Genomic DNA, 17,343 nt, shown 5'->3' on the forward strand with positions numbered 1-17,343 from the left:
CTCCTCTTCTCTGCTCGTTCTTACCAGTCCTGGAGATGAGTGCTGTGGGCCTCTTCCCTTCTTGAAGAATAGTTTTCTGAACCAATTTTGAGGAATAAGGCTTTGTGGAGCTCTGTTTTCTCCCAGTAGGATCCTGCACACCATTCGGTGTCATTTCTACACGTGCTCCCATCTCAGCCTGTCTCACTCGATCACAAAGACAACATACACATCATAGCAAACCGTAATAAAACTGCAGATTTGCTTTGGAGGTTTTTCAATTTTAATAAATAAGTGCTATGACAGAGCCAAATCTATACATGAGGGCTCAAGAGACAAGGGTTATGTTTCAGAACTGATGTTCCTATGGCAAATCTGAAGGACCAGTGCAATTTCTGAGGCTGACGGCAGTGGATCGGACCTTGTCAGTTTTTGCAGTGCCTTTGTATCGTTATAAAACAGATAACGAAACACAAGGAGAGCTGCCACAGACACTGGGAATTACAAGCTGTGAATAAGATGAGGATTTAATCCTCTTTAGTCCTTAGCTTTTGTGAGCAGTTTGGTATCTCATTTAGCTCCAGAGAACCACTGCTGCTGTAAAAGCAACCTCTGCCTTGCCAGTTCCTCTCCTGTAGGAAACAGCTTCTGCAGGAGAGCATAGGAACTAAATCAGAACATAATCCCCGTGTTTGAATGCCATCGTGCATGAGTCAGCCTGACAAATTAAGTAGTTGGCTGCATTACCGCTCAGCAATTTAAAGATTCATTTCATGCTTGACAGGAGAAAACATTGCACAGAGTAGCCGTCCTCCCTCCAGCAGACGTGCAGGGAAGTGAGACGGGATAACGAGCTTGTGGCATGCCCGAGGGAGCCGCTGAAGGGGTCGGCCAGGCTTCGCTGCCGGGCAGAGCGCTCCCTCCAACGCACGTCTGCAGCTGGACTTCAAGCAGAGCCTTTCCTCCTCTCAGCGGCACCTGTTCCACACGATCTTGGGCACGATCTGGAGAAGATTTCACTGTGGGATCGAAGACTCCTCTTTCCCTATGTACATGCTGGCTGGGTGTGCCCTTACAGCTTGGCGAAGGGCTCCTTCAGACTTTACGCAGTTTACTAGAAAGAAGAGGGGGAAAACAGTGAGTCCACTGACTTTCAGTCCCCAGTTTCACCTTCTTAGCCCTGCTGCCTGTTGCATTTCCTTCCCAGGTAGGGAAGCAGACCTCTGAAGCACTGCAGAATGTGCAGGTCTGGGCAGCAGCCCCAGAGCAGAGCAGAGAGCACAGTGGGGCCGGCAGCCCATTTCTGAACCCATCCATCCTCAGTGGCAGACCTATGGTGGCTGGGCACGGGGATTGCATAGCACAGCTCTGCTAGCAAAAGCTGTAATGGAGGCATTGCTATAATGGCAAAAAGTGCATTGTCAAGTCTAATTTACTTACAGAGCCACCAGAAGTAATTTACACATGGTAGCATTCTGCCAGGGCTTATGATTGGAGGTCTTCCCAGAAAATCTGCATCACCAGGACTCCTCAGGACAGCAATCCCTCCCTCTTCTGGCTTCCCAGCACCCCTTATCACATTTAGGGGTCTATTTGTGGTAGCCCTGGTGCTGCTTTGATTGTTGCTCTCCACAAAATCAGGAGGGATCATTACAGTAGCTGTGCTAAAGGTTTTGGGCATCTCTCAGCCCCATTTGTTCCTCTCTCATCTCCAGGTGAGGTGGGCACTGTTCCCATTACAAACAGCAAATGAAGCAGCCTGGTGTTGCATAGCCATTAGCAGAGCAAAAAGCAGGAGGGCCATGCTGTGACTAATGCACAGATGTAATCCCTTCATCCCTGAAATTTCTCAGTGGAAGAGGAATAAATGCAGATGTGCTTATAAAAGTTACCATTACGGCCCTTTCATTTATTTCAGGCATAACCTGGCTTGCTTCCTTCCCTCCATCAGCTTCCCTCCCTCAGCTATCATGGTGCCTGGCTATTCCATAAACACCTTCCAGAAGGCAAACAAAGCGAGCTTCTCTGCAGCTCTATCTGAAGCAGCCCGTTTCTACAGCACGATCTCAGTTCACTCCAGCTCAAGCAAAAGGGAGGTGCTGAGCACATTGCTCACGCTGGGGCTCGTGCACGCAGCTGGCGTGGTGTTAAACCACAACACACAGGTGCTGTCCCCATCCTGGCAGAGATGCTGGGCCGTGGGTCCCCACGCCAGGTGTGCAGCAGACCCAGCTGTATTTGCTGCTGGCCAGACCACGTGCGTGTGATGTTGGGATGCGACCTGAGTGACACATGGCAAAGTCCTCAGCCAAAAAGCACAACCTGCCCTGGGCACAGCACCCCTCCAGCAGTGTTTGTAAGGGCACATGCGGCTGAGGATGGGCTGCTGAAGTTCAAAGCAAATGCTGCAACACGGAGAACAGGGCTTTGGATGGTGATGGCAAGCCTTAAATACTTCACATGGTTTCAAAAAAATCCCATATGGGGTCTGCCTGCCACTGGCACCTGCAGTTTGTGGGTGCCACTTGGCACAGGGATGATCCCACTGGGTCCTGCAGGTCCTCGGAGAGCAAAAACCCAGTGGGGAGTGATACTGGTTCCAGTGCCTGTCCCAGCTGGGCTCCAGTCCCAAGCAGGGTGACCAGCACTGCACACTGTAGAGAAACCACAGACTCATACATGAGCACGGTGATGGTTGTGGGTTTTTTTAACCCTTTCCCAGCAACCCACACCCACTCCCCTGCCTTTTTGATCTCTGCTGATGGCTCAGCTGGCATTTACTGCAGACTCCCCACGAGGGCTGCGGGGGCCCATTTGGGGCCATAAAGCAGCCCCTGTCATGGAGTTTGGTGTCTCTAGGGCTGGTTTTCTTCCGTACTGACACTGTATTTTGTCACCCACTCGCTCAGAGCTGCAGGAAGACTTCAGGGCGCTCTGCGCACGCTTTTAACTTTTAATTGCCTCCAGAAACTCGGTATCAGCAGCTACTGGGTTGCTGCTGAGCGCAGAGCAGGGTGTGCAGCACCAGCCGGGGCTTGAGGGGACTCCTCGCTGTGCTCTGCCCCCACACTGCACAAACCAGCACCCCGCTGGGGTTCCTGCCCGCGGCACGCGGCCCAAAGCTGCTCAGAATTGGTTTCACAACCCAAACACAATCCTCCCTCCCCTAAATGTGTTCATCAAGTGTTTGCTCTCCTTACCTTTGCTTTGACAGCAGGGTGGGGTCCGACGCGGGGTCGGTGTTAACGTAGTCCGGCTCCTCGTCCTGGCTCTCTATATACAGCGCTGCTAATGAAGAAGGAAAGCACCCATCATTAATTGGGATAATCTGAAAACACCCACCATGCACGCTGCGTGTCCGGCCAGCACGTTTAGCCTTCAGCTTTGACACATTTTTGTATCCGGGCTAAGAAACCTCACATCACAGCATCAGGGTTTCAGAGGGGCTTCGAGACGGGCACAGCCATGGTGGCCTTCCAAGCACTGGGAACGCCCCGTCCCACCACAGCCACATTCACATGTAAAACTGCCAAATGTATGTGGCAGTTTGCATGCTTAGCTGTTCATCATGGATGGAAAAAAATCCCCAAAAGGGCCAATGACTGCATTGCCCCGAGCACGGTGTAGCACAGCAGGCATCCCACCCACGAGCCGAGACCGTAAGCAGCAAGCAGCTGCTGAGGACATACCTGCACTTTGCTCGATTTTCCACGCGTGTATCGCCGTGCTGTTCTCGTAGTCATCCACGTCATCTGTGAGTAAGCAGAGTTTGGACAGGATGATGCTGAACAGCGAGTGGGCTAAAAGCGGGCCCTGGGAACCCCCACCCAGTGCCACCGTCCCACCACAGGCTGGTGACACTGCCTCAGCCACCTCCCAGCCCTGGTTTCTGCAGGCACGGATGGGCTTGGGGCAGCCCCACACTCCTGCCTCCCCTCATCACTCCAAACAGAGCAGCGTGGGCAGCGCCAAAGGAAAGCAAAACAGCTTCATTTTTCGATTGTGACAGCCCAGGACAGAAGCCCAAAGCCCCTGTGGTCCAGCGCCCTATGCTGGCAGTGATGAGCAACCTGAGCTGGGGGCTAAATCACGATGAATGTCGGCACGAAGCGCAGCACGTACCCAGCCCGGAGCCACAAGTGTCCCCAATGAAGACATTCTGGTAGGAATGGGAATCCTCCTCTTTGGCTAGCAGAGAGAAGAAAGGGGGAAAAAGGATGTAGGGAAGCAGGAGCAGTGCGGGAAGGGCTCAGCCCCTGATGGGCTTTGTGCTTTGCTGTCAGCTGCCTGCAGGAGAGGGCTGTTGACCACAACAAAACATGCCGTAGACTAAAAAGTGTCAGTTTTGGGGACAGCCCGTGCAGGTCAGCTCTCTGGATGTGCCTGTGGGCAGCTGAGCCACGCAAGGGTTGTGTTTTTTTGGAATAAGGTAATTTTTTTGGTAAATAATATTTTTTTTTTCCACTTCCTCTCAATCTCTTTAAATAAAAAATAGGCTTCGCATTCTGAAGTTCATTTCAGGTAACAGATTGATGCCCAAGTCAGCGCAGTGAAACGCTGAGTGCCCAGGGAGGCGAGAATGTCTCACGGATGCAATATTTGCCTTGAAAAGGTGCCTTTGAATGGAGCAGTGTGTTTTGCCCCACCTTCACTCCCTACCCCCATAAGCAAAGCACACAAAACATTTGAAGCCCTCCTTTTGGTGCAAGGCACCCCCTGGACTGTGCCTGCCTCGGGCTGAATGGTGACGGGACAGCGAAGTGGAGAGGGGCAGCACTGCAGGCTCCCTGCGGGCTCCCTGCAGCCACGGGTCAGCCGGCACGCCGTGCTGGTGCTGGAGGCTGTGGTGGTGCTCGCGTGGAGACCTTACCGTTGGGTGAGGTGAAGCACTTGGCATGCTCATAGAAATCCACAGAGATGGGCTCCCTGCAAGAAGGAAAACCTCGCTCAGCTGCAGCTGCCCAGGAAGGCCCATGGCCCTCTGAGTGGCGGCGAGCGACCGTGGCCACTTACACGTAGGCAGCATCCTCGCACAGGTAGTCCTCTGCAAGCACAAGGGATTTCCTGTTAGCACACCAGCCACATAAACTCAAAACCCCCAAATTCTCCAAGTCTAGCCACAGCGGATGGCCCCGGCAGGCAGCAAGCCCCAAAACCCACCTAGGCAGCACCAAGCAGGGCTGGGAGCCCTGAGCAGAGCAGGATAGACTCTGCCAGGTGAGGGGGAGATCGGGGATGTAGCCCCCGTTTTGGGAGAGCGGAGTGCAGTCCCACATGGCAATAGTCCTTGCAGGGCTGATGCTAGCTCCAGGAGTACAGCCCCGCACTGCAATAATCCTCACAGGACTGATGCCAGCTCCAGGAGGGAGCTGGGGGCTGCCACGAGCACCTCAAGCCCTTCTCTTAGCCATTAATTAAATCATGTGCAGCTTAAAAGCAGCAAGCCAGACCCGCAGCACACTGCTTCCCACCTGCCTCATCACAAGCTGCCCCAAGCCCCTGAAGCCACCCGTGTGGCAAATACCTGTCAGGAAGTTCTGGTACCGGGGCTCGGTCCTGCTCTCTGGTACGATAAAGCACAGGGGGACGTTATGATGGGAAGCGGGCAGGGGACACCACAGGCAGGGGACACCCGCCACCAGCTGCCTTCGCAGCTCACAGACAGCATGGACACAGTGGGAACAGCCAGGGGCAGATTTTAGATTATCCAGCCCCATAGCTCTAACCAGGACTGGTGAGCTGTAGCAAACCAGCCTGGATTTTTACCCTCAGATCCAGTTCTTATCAAGTGTCCCCATGTAGACACAAAGGGAGCTCCCTGCTACATAAACAAGCGGAGATTTGCTACATCCCCACCCAGGAATTCTGTGGCTGGTCTGTCCCCACTGCCGTGTGGGTGCAGAGCCCACCGAGCGGGCGAGCGTCCCGGTGGAGATACTCACCAATGCCAAGGGGACGGGAGGCGCCGAGCTCCTCGTGAGCTTTCCTGAAAGAAAACGAGCACTGCGTGTGTCTGCAGGTGCTGTCGGGCTAATGTGCTGTTTGTAGCTGGGGCTTGCAGGAGAAGGGAGCTAAATCCTCAGCTCTGAGCAAACCGCAGGAAAACCACTGTCCGTGAAACCCCCTTGTGTGTTTGCAACAGGAAATGCATCGAGCTGACAGGTTTGGGGTGAAACCCCAAGGTGGGGATGACCATGCCTGGGTAGTGCAGCAATTATTGCTGCCCTGCTTCCTGGGGCGCTGGTGGTGGGCAGGAGAGGATCTCTCATGTCAAACTGCTTATAAGCAAAGAACAGCAGGTTCTTTTTTGTGGTATACCTGTTACAGACAACCATGGCCTGTTTCCTTGGGTTTGACTTCAATACTACAAGTAAGATGCAGATAGACTGAAGAAAATTCAGAAAAAGACTAAACCCACGACTGACCAGCAATGATTAAGCACAGCCCGAGCCACACCTACAAGGCACAGCACCCAGTCCCAAACCCTCGGCATTCTCATATGTTGGGTGAACTTCATCCAAGCTTGCCTCTATAGCTAGGTTATGCCTTGTTGTGTATGTGTTTTTTTTACCTACCTTGTTATTGTGAAGTTTTCAGGTTCCTTAATCTGGTCTAGCCTTCGCGTTACAGCTAGCACCAAGAACAAAACGAGATGTTAAAGACCATGGCAGCAGATATTACAACGTAAGCACGGAGCATCCAATGCTGTGAATTCCCCAGTATTGGCAAGCGTTACTCTAACATGCCATGAAACAGCTTCCAAATTGTTCCTCAAAAGCACACCAAGGCCCAAATGGGAAATGAGTAGAGAGAAACGCGCTGCCTGTGCAGGCAGCAGAGCTAGCAAACACATCAGAGGAAGCCACAATCCTAATCGCTGCCTTATTTCCTATTCTCCCCCAAACACGCTCAATTTGGGGGCCTGTTGCGCGCTCAGCACCCTTTCTGCCCAGCTGAGCTGCACCAACGGGCCTCCAGCTTCGGCTGGGATGGGGTGGACACTTGCTGGGGCCTGGCGGGACAGGGCCGGGCAGTGCCGGTGACATTTGCTGTAGCCCTGCCAGCGGCTCGGTCAGGGTAGGAACCAAAAGGTCAGCGTGCAACCAGCCCCGCCGCAGGAAGCAGCAAGAGGGCGATGACGGATGAGTCACTGCTATTTCTCCGGGCTTCCCCACAGCGCCAGCAGCGTGCTGTCAGGGGCCCAAACCAACCAGCTCCTGCGCTTCCATCGTTTTAGTGATTTGTTCTCAATGGAAACGTAGATTTTTGTGCGAGTTCGGAATCCACACGCCCAGAAGCACCTAAGGAGGCTTCCACACTGCCAGCGGCTGCCTGGCTTTGTGGTCACCTTTTTATTTTCACACAGCCCTGCCCTGTGCCCACAGAGCCCCCACCCTGTGCCCCTGCAAGGGCCATACTCACTGGAGTGGGACCGAATCACCTCAAAGCTCTGCTGGTTTCCGAGCCTGGAAAAGACAGAGGCACCACGTCAGCTGAACCGTGGGGTGCACAACACGGAAAATAGACCCGGTGCTGCAGACCACACAGACCCACGGTGGCCCTGAGGCGATTCTTCCCCTCCGCCTCCCTTTGGGCCTCCTCTGTGTGGGCCTCCACAGCAGAGATGTGTTTGAGGCCCATGGGCAGCGCAGCCAACACCAGCCAAGGGAAAAACCCAGGGGTGAGGAAGACGTCGTTGGGCACACCATGAGCCCGAAATCTAGCAACTGAATCCAGGCACAAATTCCAACAAGCCAGGACAACAGCGCAGGCTCGCGGTGGGACGGAGCCATCATTGGCTCATGCGTCGCTCCGTGAAGGACACAGAGCCCCGCTGCCAGGCAGCCTGGCCTCTGACAGAGCCCCTTCACACCACGCTCGCTCCTTTATCAAAGGTTAAAAAAGTGTTGGCTTTTTTTTTTTTTCTTAATATCATTTAGCTGTGGTTTGTCTGTTAGCGAAGGAAATAAGGGGGTGTGCTTGTGCATGGTCGTGTTTCCTTCACTGTTTGAGCTGCAGCTGTGGTGGCTGGCTCTGGCACGCGTCCCCACCAGCACCAGGCAGAGCTTTGCTTGTGGAGCCATGCGTCTCTCCCTGTCCGTCCATGACAGGACAAGGCAGGGATGCACCCTTCCTATTTTTCCAGACATTTTTCCATCGGGTTACTGACTCACGGGTCTCGTGGGCACAGCTTCATTTCGGGTTGTTCCTTGTGACGGCATTCCCCCTTTACTGGGGCACGCTGCCTTGTGCACTGCCGGCGGCAGAGCTGGGGTACAGATATATAGAAGATACAGAATATATTCATAAATATAGTTAAATAATAAATATATATATATGTATTATTTCATGTGAAGTCCAGATATTGGAGGAACACTGCCCAGCTGGTGGATGTGCAGGGCATGCAGTGGGTCTGGGTCTGGCCAGGGTCTCCCAAACAGTTTTGGGGAGAAACATTATGGCAAAAGGCAACTTACTGACTTGTCTGCTTGCTCTGCTTCTTTTCTCGCTTTGTACCTGAAAGAAAAGACAGAAAGCTCTTACAAAAGGGTGACGCAGGCCTTTGAGATCAAAAAGGGAAGGACCGCTGAAACGCATTCAGGAAACTCCTTGTGGGGACCCCAGCCCCATCCTGCAGCCTCCTGAGCTGCAGGCACCCAGCACCCTCCCTTGCAGAGGGGACACCCCAAAATGAAAGCACCCTCCCGGCCAGCCCCGGGGTCCCTGTGCCCACAGCAGCACCTTACCGGAGAGCTGGCACCTGACGCAGGCGCTGACGGCCGCCCCGAGCAGCATCAGCGCGGCAGCCACCCACAGCAGCTCCAGCTGCGCCATGGCCCCGCGGTGTCCAGCCTGCAACACAGCCCCGAGAGCAACCCGTGAGCCCCCGCGACGCTGGACCTGTCTGCTCTGCTTCAGGCAGAACTACTGCCAGTGATACATCCCAGCACCGCCTGTGGCCTCAAGATGTCTCGTGCACCTGCTCTTCCCCTCCTTTCCACGCCGGGTGACTCCACGAGCAACAGCGAATGCTTATTCAATAATCACCATGATTTGGCTTCAGTTTCTCCCTTTGAAACACAAACCTGCACACATAACAGAAAGCAGCCTGCTGGGACTGATCACTTAGCCCATTCCTGTTCCCCAGGGCCAGATTTTCTTTACCTGCAGATTTTTTTCCCCTAAACCTTCCTCTTTAGCCCCTAGTGCTGGAGATATTACACCTCGCCGGAGGCCAGAACTTCACTGTGCCGCCAGGTGGGAAGTTTCCCTGCTGCCTAACCCGAATCTCCCATATCACAGCTCAAGTCTGGACGGTGTTGTTATAGCTGCTGTGGATAGGGAGGGGGAGAAAAAATACATATATATTTCATATAGAAAGCAGCAGCTGGATTCCGCCCTGCTCAGCCTCCGCTTGCGTAAAGGAGTAAATAACATTCCTTTCCCCAAGTTGCCAGTCACAGTGACCCCCGACTCACACAAATGAAAACCCAAAGTGGCTCACACAAAAGAAAACCCAAAGGCCTCCCCATGCGGTGGCCATGTATCTCCCAGAATTGCACAGACGCCCTCCCCTGCACACCAGTCTTGGCTGAAGACACTGGTGGGAGGTTTGTGATCTGGCAGTGGGAGCCCCAGTCCTGCACCAGCAGCCTAATGACCAGGGCACGCTGCGAGTTGTGGTGGTGCTGATTATTATTATTAATTATCATTATTATTAAAGGCAGGTTTTGCGGTGTTTTGGTTTCTATCTTTTTTTTTTTTTTTTTTTTAAGGTAAGGCAAAGCTGAAAGAACCCAACAGCACTGACCTAGTTCGTGCTTTTGTAGGGCAGGTCACCATCTCCCTTCTAGCGGTGGTTTTATTTCTACAGCGGTCAGTAACGTAACAAAACCGGCCACTTCCCGAACCCTTCTCTCTCTGGGAACTAGGACTGCTCACAGGGGCTGCTGAACGGGCACCTCGCCTCTGCTTCCGCTCAGCATCCCCGCCAGCATCGACGCACAAGCATGGCCCCAGGCTGGATGTTATTATTTGCATTCAGCAAACACACAAGTCAATGAAAATCCTTTTTTTTTTTTGTTACAGAACTTCCTCTCATAAGGCATGAAATGTCTCATTGGTGCTGTATTGGAAATGCATTGTGAACCTGCAGGACTTGCTGCCGTTTCAGGGAGTTCACAGGGGGTCCAACAATGCCACATTCTGCTGCAAGTATTTAGTTAAGCGCTTGGGTCAAGCAGTTTTAATTCCCAAAATAAACCATATGCCTTAAAAAAAAGTAAATTAAAAATAATATAAAAAAAAATGGACCAAATGAGAGCAGGATTTCTGGGGTCCTGCCCAGGTGGGGAGCTTAGATGGAGTGGGCACCGCTCCTCCCCTCTGCTGCCCAGCACCTTGGTGCCGAGGCAAGAAATCACACGTCTGTGCCGGAAAGGAGCTGATGGGAGAGGGCGATGAACACGTTTATGACAAGCAGAAGGCTGGAGGCACTTACTCACTGCTGGCGGGTTATAAATAAGTTATCTAAGACAGCTGAACGTGCTTTCCCAGCTCTCTGCCTTGGGGAGATGGGCGAAGAGAATACATAGGCTCGAGCCACTGTGGTCTGTGACGAGGCCTGAGCATAAGAGAAAGATGCAGAGAGTGAAGAGCCTGCTAAGCGGGCTTGCTTTCAATGAGCTAAACTCAAGCATGTAGAAAAAACCCTTCTGAAGAGTTTCAGACCTTCAGAAGTAAAATTCAGAGAGTGAAGGTATGTCCCATTCTGTTTATACGCACATCCCTTCTCCTTTTCCGTCTGTCTCCTTTTTAGCACTGGCAGAAGTTTCTCCTTACAGGAGGCAGCCGGTGCCGGTGGCACCTCCCGCAGCAGGCAATGCCCACGACCCGCAGCCCTGAGAGCAGCACCCAGAATAAATAAATGAATGAATGCGGGCAACGAATTGAGGCACCCACAGTAAATAAATGAATTGCAGGCAAAGCAACGACCCCTGCCGCACACCCGCCTGAACAGGGCACCTCTTCTCACATCCTTGGCTATTTCTAGCAATGAAACAAGTTTTTTTTTTTTTTTTTTTTCTTTTTTTTTTTCTTTAATGGGAGGAAGAAAATGACTTGCAAAAGGTCCTGCAATGTGTACAGTAAGTTGTCTCACCCAGGCCGCTGGGGCAGGAGGTTTCTAGCCCTACCTGGAGGGTTTCTTTCATCCAGCAGTGGGACAGTGTGAGTTACAAGATGGTCCCCAGAAACGGGGCCACCATCACCAGCCCCGGGAGGAGAGCTGGTTTCTACAGGGAGGGCTGGAAGGCCACTGGTTTTAAGTCTGCTGAAGCAGAGTGAGCGCACGCAGACATTCATTGTCAGTCTGTCTGGGACAGAAACGCAAAAGTGCGAAATGCTATTTAACTTTAAAAGACAACGCCAGTGTGACAACGAGAGGGTATAAACTGAATGTGCACAATCTAGAAATAAAATCCCTGATTGCTAGAGGGATGGAAAGTCTGGGGCAGCTTTCCTGAAGCAGCATAAGGTGCAAAAAGCTTATTTAGTTACCCTTTAAGAGTACTTAAAACTTGAACTTTTTGCCAAAAATCCAGAAGAGCGAGGAGCGCGTTGATGTGGCATGGTTCGAATGATTTTTTTATTCTATCAGATCATTTCTGATGAAGTCATTTTTAGCTCTTTGCAGATACCAAGCCCACCCTGTAAGTTTTCACTGCAAGATAAAGACTGAAAATGCTGGTTTAGGTCATATACTAAACCTATCTGTAAAAACGCCCCAAAATCAAATATCAAACAGCCTTCCCTCCCCTCCTGAAAGTTAGTTTCATGGTCTTCAATTTGCAATAAATTAAGACTAATTCAGACTGATTGGATGAGTCACTGGCACGAACTATAAAGCGGAGAGTTTATTTAAAAACTCGCTGTGTGAAATGTAGAACATGGACTTATTGAACAGATGCAATATTCAGCTTGACCCAGTGGCTCTAATGTTTCTAAGAAAAGAAACGCGACTTTCTGTTTGTCTACGTTGCACAGATTACCGCAGAAAGTCTCATCCACTTAGAAATTGAAGTCTTAGAAACTGAAGACCAAAGGAAGCTCCTGTGGTTGGAATCACTTCAATGACCAGTGCTGAGCCTTCAGGCAAGCTCCTTCCAGAGGTCTGCATGCCCCATTTTCTACCAGATTTGATGCCAGTGTAATTTTTTCTTGAGAAAACTGCTGTGGTATAGATACGATCTGTTTTTGTACAGCTATTCAAGTAGACCATGCTTTATTTTATGCCAGGAGAGCAGGAGGCACAACTCAGTAGGACACAGGACAAGAGGGACAACTGAATTGATAAATGAACTCCCACAGAGACGAGCACTTTGTAAAATGCTTTTAAAAGCCTCAGCTGGAAAATACAGCACAAAATCCTAATCACATGCATGCACATCAGCATAAGGACGTATTCCATGGAAATATCTTGTAATTGTCCCTAACTTCCCATGGTTTGGGCAGCATTGAGCCACGCAACACCCTTCCCTGCAGAGTCTGGGGGTATGCAAGATTAAGCACTGAAGATACAGGGAATTTGTGTGCCTGTAAGTAAGTACCCCTACGTAACAAGCACTCCTCTTTACCCCAGAGTAATGAACATGAGCTGATATTACACAGGATTATCCCACAATTATCCCCAGTTTTCCTAACGAGTCTACCTCACAGCCCCCATTACACTGAACATTGATCACAAGAGAAAACTGATGCAAAGACAAAGATCTATTTTCTGTCTGGGGTTAGTTATTTCAAGCACTAATATAGAGTAAAATAAACACATTCATAAGATCCCAGTAAGCCCTAAAAGATAGAAAATCCAAAAAGTGTAGCAAAAATCAGCTATTTTATGGGAGTGGGCCTTGGAGGGGAAGACACGGTGGGATGCAGTGGTCCCAGAAGCAGGAGCCCAAAGCAGGATCAGACACATCCGTGGGGTTGGCAGCTCAGCACAGCCTGCTTGTGCTACAGGGACCCCAAAATGCCCAGAATCTTTTAGTAGAAACAAATGCAGAAAGAATACAGTTAAAAAAAGCCACACTGCCATCAGCAGAGGGGAACAAGAGATGTTAAAAATAACAGCGTAAAACAGGCAAACTGGATTGCACGTGCTGGGCTCTCATCTCGAGGGGTCTAAATGCTGCTGAGGGGTTATATTTGGCAATTTTCCTACCTCGGAGCTCATCAGATGGTGGTCATGAGCAGCAGCGGAGAGTAACACGGCGCGTTTCAGAGGGATCTGGCAGGGGTGACCCCAAACCCTCACTAAAACACTCACTGAGCTCCAGCCCAGGATCTGTGAGCTCACCGCACCGTCGGGACAACCTGCAGGTCCCCAAAGCCTTGGTGCCACCCGCCTGTCCCAGCTCACCTGCAGCCTCAGCCGGCCGTCCCCATCCGTCCCAGCTCCTTGCGCACCTCACGGCCGCAGCCGCCAGCACTGGAGCCGGTTCCTCCGAGGATCGTTAGCCAGCTTCTGGTTTCCTGTCACCATCTGAATCATTAACCCCAACATCCGCCGCCGGCCGACGGTCAGCCCCTCTCCGGCTCACGGGAGCCCCGCGGGCGGTGCTCACACAAAGTCACCTCTCGCAGAAGCCGTTCGGATCCGCAGGGGGAGAGGAAGAGGCTCGGGCAAGAGCCACGCGTGCTGCCGGAGCCCTCGAGCTCCAGATTTGGCGGATGCCACTCAAATGTTCAACGCCAGCAATAATTTCCCCTCTAGCAAAGAGCCCCAGGATAATTATCATTGCACTGAGCGATGCACTTGCGGCAGGTGCTGCCTGAAAAAGCTTGGAAGAGGTGAGACAAGTTGGAAGCCTTCTCTTAGGTTTTACAGAGAGGATGACAGCCTTGGCAGGGCAGCACAGAGCCCGAGGTTGCTGCTGCTAGCGGACAAACTGGGAGCCCCACCGAGGTGTGTTCTGTCCAGCAGTAAGAACAAAACCATTTCACGTGCTCCAGCAGCAGCAGCTTGCAGACAGCAGGCACAATTGCACTGTACTGATAAAGAAAAAACCAATAAAACAACCCCAAAAGAGTAGATGATGATTTTCTTTTGCACTTGAAAAGACTAAGGAGGGGTTATGAATAAGGGCTCAGGGATAACTGCTGGCCTGAAGCCCCGACACAGCGCAGGGACACGTATCCTGCTCTAAGAATAGGGCGTGCACGGGGCAGCCCCCCGTATTTACAGCTAGCAGAGAGCAACAGCCAGCCCGGCACATGTTTTACAACTGCAAACAAAACGCTTCATGCCGCCTCTCACCAGGGCACTACATACATACGGTCATGCAAATCATTCAGCCAAGGGAAATTTTGTTGTATTTAAATGAGCTGGGGCGCTCTTGAGATGCTGCAGCCAGTGAGCTGCATCCTTCCCTCTCTCCCCCGGAAGGGGACTCTTCTATTACAAAAATGATAAAATAATCATCTGTTCACAGCGTCCGCAACTCCGGGATGGGAACCTTCGCTATCAGGCTGTCAGAGGAAACATTGCTCTGTCAAGACAGTTAACCACTGTGTGCGCCTATGCGCTCATATTTAGATTTTATCTACTCCGATTCTAACCAGAGGTGCAAAAATAAAGGGCTCCCGTGTGAAATCCAGGCATGGATCAAAAAACTCAGCACGTGGGGGCTGAACCAGAGACCAGAAGAGCAAGAGCCAGCTGTGAATGGTTTGTAGGGCTTACGCCTGGCTCTGTGCATGGGATGAGAACTGCACCACCTCCCACTGCTAGTCCAGCTGCTACAAAACGGGCTTTTCTGGCAGAGCTCACAGCTATGAAGTAGTTTATTACGTATTTTCTAGCAGCATTTATCTATTTAAACATAAGCAGCTGACAGAAGCTTTACAAAAACGTTGCTTATAGCAAAACCGTTGCTCTGACTATGCTGGGGACAATTACAGTTCTCCTTTTTCATATCAAAAGAAGTTTATTATTTTATTAGGAACAACCAGTGCTAAAAAGGGACCCTTTACTTGCCCACAGCCTCTCTGATCCGCCCCACAGCTTCAGAGATGACTCAGTGTCTCTGCAGGGACGTTACCAAGGCTGGCACGGGCTGGAGCAAAGGCACCTCGTGCTGGGTGCCCATCGTCCTGGCACGGCTGCCCAGCCCCTGCAGGGCAGGTAAAAGCCACTGCCATGCCTGAGGAGCGGCACGGGTAGCGAGAACGATCGGCCATACGAGACAGTGGGGTCACCTCGAGTATGTTACAGCAGCCCTCGGGTCGAGTGATGCCCTTTGAGGACGTCAGTCCCTTTCTCGCCTTACTGCAGTAAGGCAGATGGCCACATGGACACCATTTCTTGTCCATATTTATGTTTTTTATATATATATTTTATATTTCTCACAAGAAGCGCTTCAACGTCAGAGCCCTCGCTCCATGCGGCCACAAGTTCTGCTCCCGAATCAAACTCCGCTCACGGCACCAGGCTCCACGCAGTGCCTGACACTCCCGTAACCCCTGTGCCCCATCCACACCCGCTGCTAGAAACCATTTCTAGCCTGGAGACAAGGACAGGAGCATCATGCTTTTATCTGCTATAATAAATGATAGAAAACACCACATTACAATTCCATTTCTGTGTCCTTTTTCAAAGCTGACCCATTTCAGCTTCTTTCTTTTGCCTGTGAGCAAATTTACCTTCAGTTCATTTTACCAACGAACCCAATTCTCTTTTTTTCTCCCCTTCCTTTTGCTACACAGCTAACCAGCTGCAGAAAGATCTCTTGGGGCCCAGAGAGGCCGTGGGAAGGCAGCTTCTGCCCCCCCCCCAGCTTACCTGCTGAATGCCCTGGGGGCCAGGTGACATCCTCTGATAAAGGTGGGGCCTGATCACAGACCAGCTGCATTTGCTGGAGCTAACGACTCACGCTGGTCAGAGAAACTGTGATCAGTAAAAAAAAAAAAAGCACCAGCTAAACCTGGCCTTTCTGCAGAAACACGCTTAAAGTTTTGAGGAAAGCTTTGCAAGCTCCAACAGGATCTTTCTCCCGGAGCTCGTAAATTTTGCAAGTAAATTACCAGTGACACTGTGAGATCTGCACGCAGATCAAATCCCCCCTGCAGGAGCAAGCTTTGGGACCAGAGCAAGCACGTATCACCCCGATCACAAGGTACTTTTGTTTTTGCCAGGCTTTCATGGCAGCTTTAACGAAAAGTCATGTCTCGGAGGAAATTTTCTGACTTGCTGAAGTAGCGCACACGTTTTTGTAAAGACCAAGAAACGTCTTTCCTCTAAGCTACAGTTGTCTGAGCACTTCCCCAGCTAAAGGGGAAGTGCCACCTCCCACCCTGCCCCAGCTGCACGCCCCACTGCAAATCTGATCTCACCGAGCCGAAACTGAAAGCAGCTCTGTTACAGCCGAAGATACGTGCTGCTACCACCCAGTGGAAAGTAAGCTCACAGCTAGGATTTCCAGGTGCTTTACGCATTTTGGCCAAGTAAGACTTGAAAGGACAAATTCTGCACATCCCTATGGTGCTGTAAAGCTTCTTCCTGTTCTTATCCTGCTCAGTTCATCCTTGCTGACAAAATAAGTCTTATATTTGAACACAGAAACCTAGAAGGTTTGAATGCTTTTATTTAATTTTTTACAGCAATATAAATTTTACAGATTCGTTACAGTACAGATTTTGCAGGGGTTCAGAGAGGTACTTGGTGATTTTTTGGTTTATTTAAAGGAAAGAGGCGGATCTTGGGAGCACGGTGACATGAACAAAACAATCTCACAGTAGGAAGCAAATCCCTGCCATGCTGAACACCAACCTGGCTGCGACCTACCGGGCAGAAAGGTGGCAACCAGCAGTGATCCCAGCAATGACACCAACCCTGGGGTACTCTAAGAGCTTTGCACAAGAACTTGAGAGCTTACAGGTAAGCAGGTTGTTTCTGTAACAGCGCTGAAGATCCTTAAAGCCCTTGGACAGACTTGTCTGCAAAAGGGACAGAAATGAGGGAAGTCGATGTTAAAATTAGCCTGCCGCTGGGCAGGCAATGCCATGTAACAGTTATTGCAGCTGTGGAGAAAAGGAAACCGTAAAATACTTCAGATTTAATAACCCGAGCAGCTACAGTAACGTGAGGAACGTGATCTCAGACCTAACAGCAGCGACACCGTATGCACAGCGTAACACCGCGTGTGCTACCAGAACCCGACCTGCCAGTCCTCGTGTCCAGCTAAGTTGTGTGTGTGAGCGAGCAGACGCTGGGAGGAACCAGCAAAGCTCCCTAACGAGCAGAAAAGGTGCGAGCTACACATACAGCTTTGGTAGGACGTTTCCCAGTTAGCCCAGGGCATGCAACAA

The 17,343-nt window shown here is 51.2% G+C and overlaps 1 protein-coding gene across 9 annotated transcripts; it reads right to left on the minus strand.

Moving 5' to 3' along the window:
• Window positions 1–239: 239 nt before the first annotated feature.
• On the minus strand, window positions 240–16,091 carry LAT2 (linker for activation of T cells family member 2). 9 transcript variants are annotated; one of them, XM_040533002.1, is made up of 14 exons: window positions 15,818–16,091; window positions 8,727–8,832; window positions 8,457–8,496; window positions 8,154–8,248; window positions 7,402–7,445; window positions 6,555–6,609; window positions 5,922–5,965; window positions 5,504–5,542; window positions 4,993–5,023; window positions 4,850–4,905; window positions 4,102–4,167; window positions 3,669–3,731; window positions 3,180–3,264; window positions 240–1,093 (listed from the first exon to the last, which is right to left on the minus strand). In XM_040533002.1, the coding sequence occupies exons 1-14, from the start codon at window positions 15,885–15,887 to the stop codon at window positions 1,075–1,077; spliced, it is 813 nt and encodes a 270-aa protein (XP_040388936.1). In that variant the 5' UTR covers window positions 15,888–16,091; the 3' UTR covers window positions 240–1,074. The 9 variants fall into 9 exon arrangements, with proteins under 9 accessions (XP_040388936.1, XP_040388935.1, XP_040388943.1 ...); XM_040533001.1 differs by having other exon boundaries at window positions 3,180–3,267; XM_040533009.1 differs by lacking the exon at window positions 15,818–16,091 and adding an exon at window positions 13,397–14,267.
• Between the last annotated feature and the right edge of the window lie 1,252 nt (window positions 16,092–17,343).

Source organism: Cygnus olor, chromosome 20 (genome assembly GCF_009769625.2).
Source record: "Cygnus olor isolate bCygOlo1 chromosome 20, bCygOlo1.pri.v2, whole genome shotgun sequence".
Taxonomy (NCBI): domain Eukaryota; kingdom Metazoa; phylum Chordata; class Aves; order Anseriformes; family Anatidae; genus Cygnus; species Cygnus olor.

Coding starts and splice junctions, on each gene's coding strand:
- LAT2 (XM_040533001.1), bottom strand. CDS start 15,887: ATGCAGCTGGTCTGTGATCAGGCCCCACCTTTATCAGAGGATGTCACC. Junction 3,732..4,101: donor CACTTGTGGCTCCGGGCTGG/GTACGTGCTGCG, acceptor GCTTACTCACAG/ATGACGTGGATGACTACGAG. Junction 3,268..3,668: donor GAAAATCGAGCAAAGTGCAG/GTATGTCCTCAG, acceptor CTTCTTCATTAG/CAGCGCTGTATATAGAGAGC.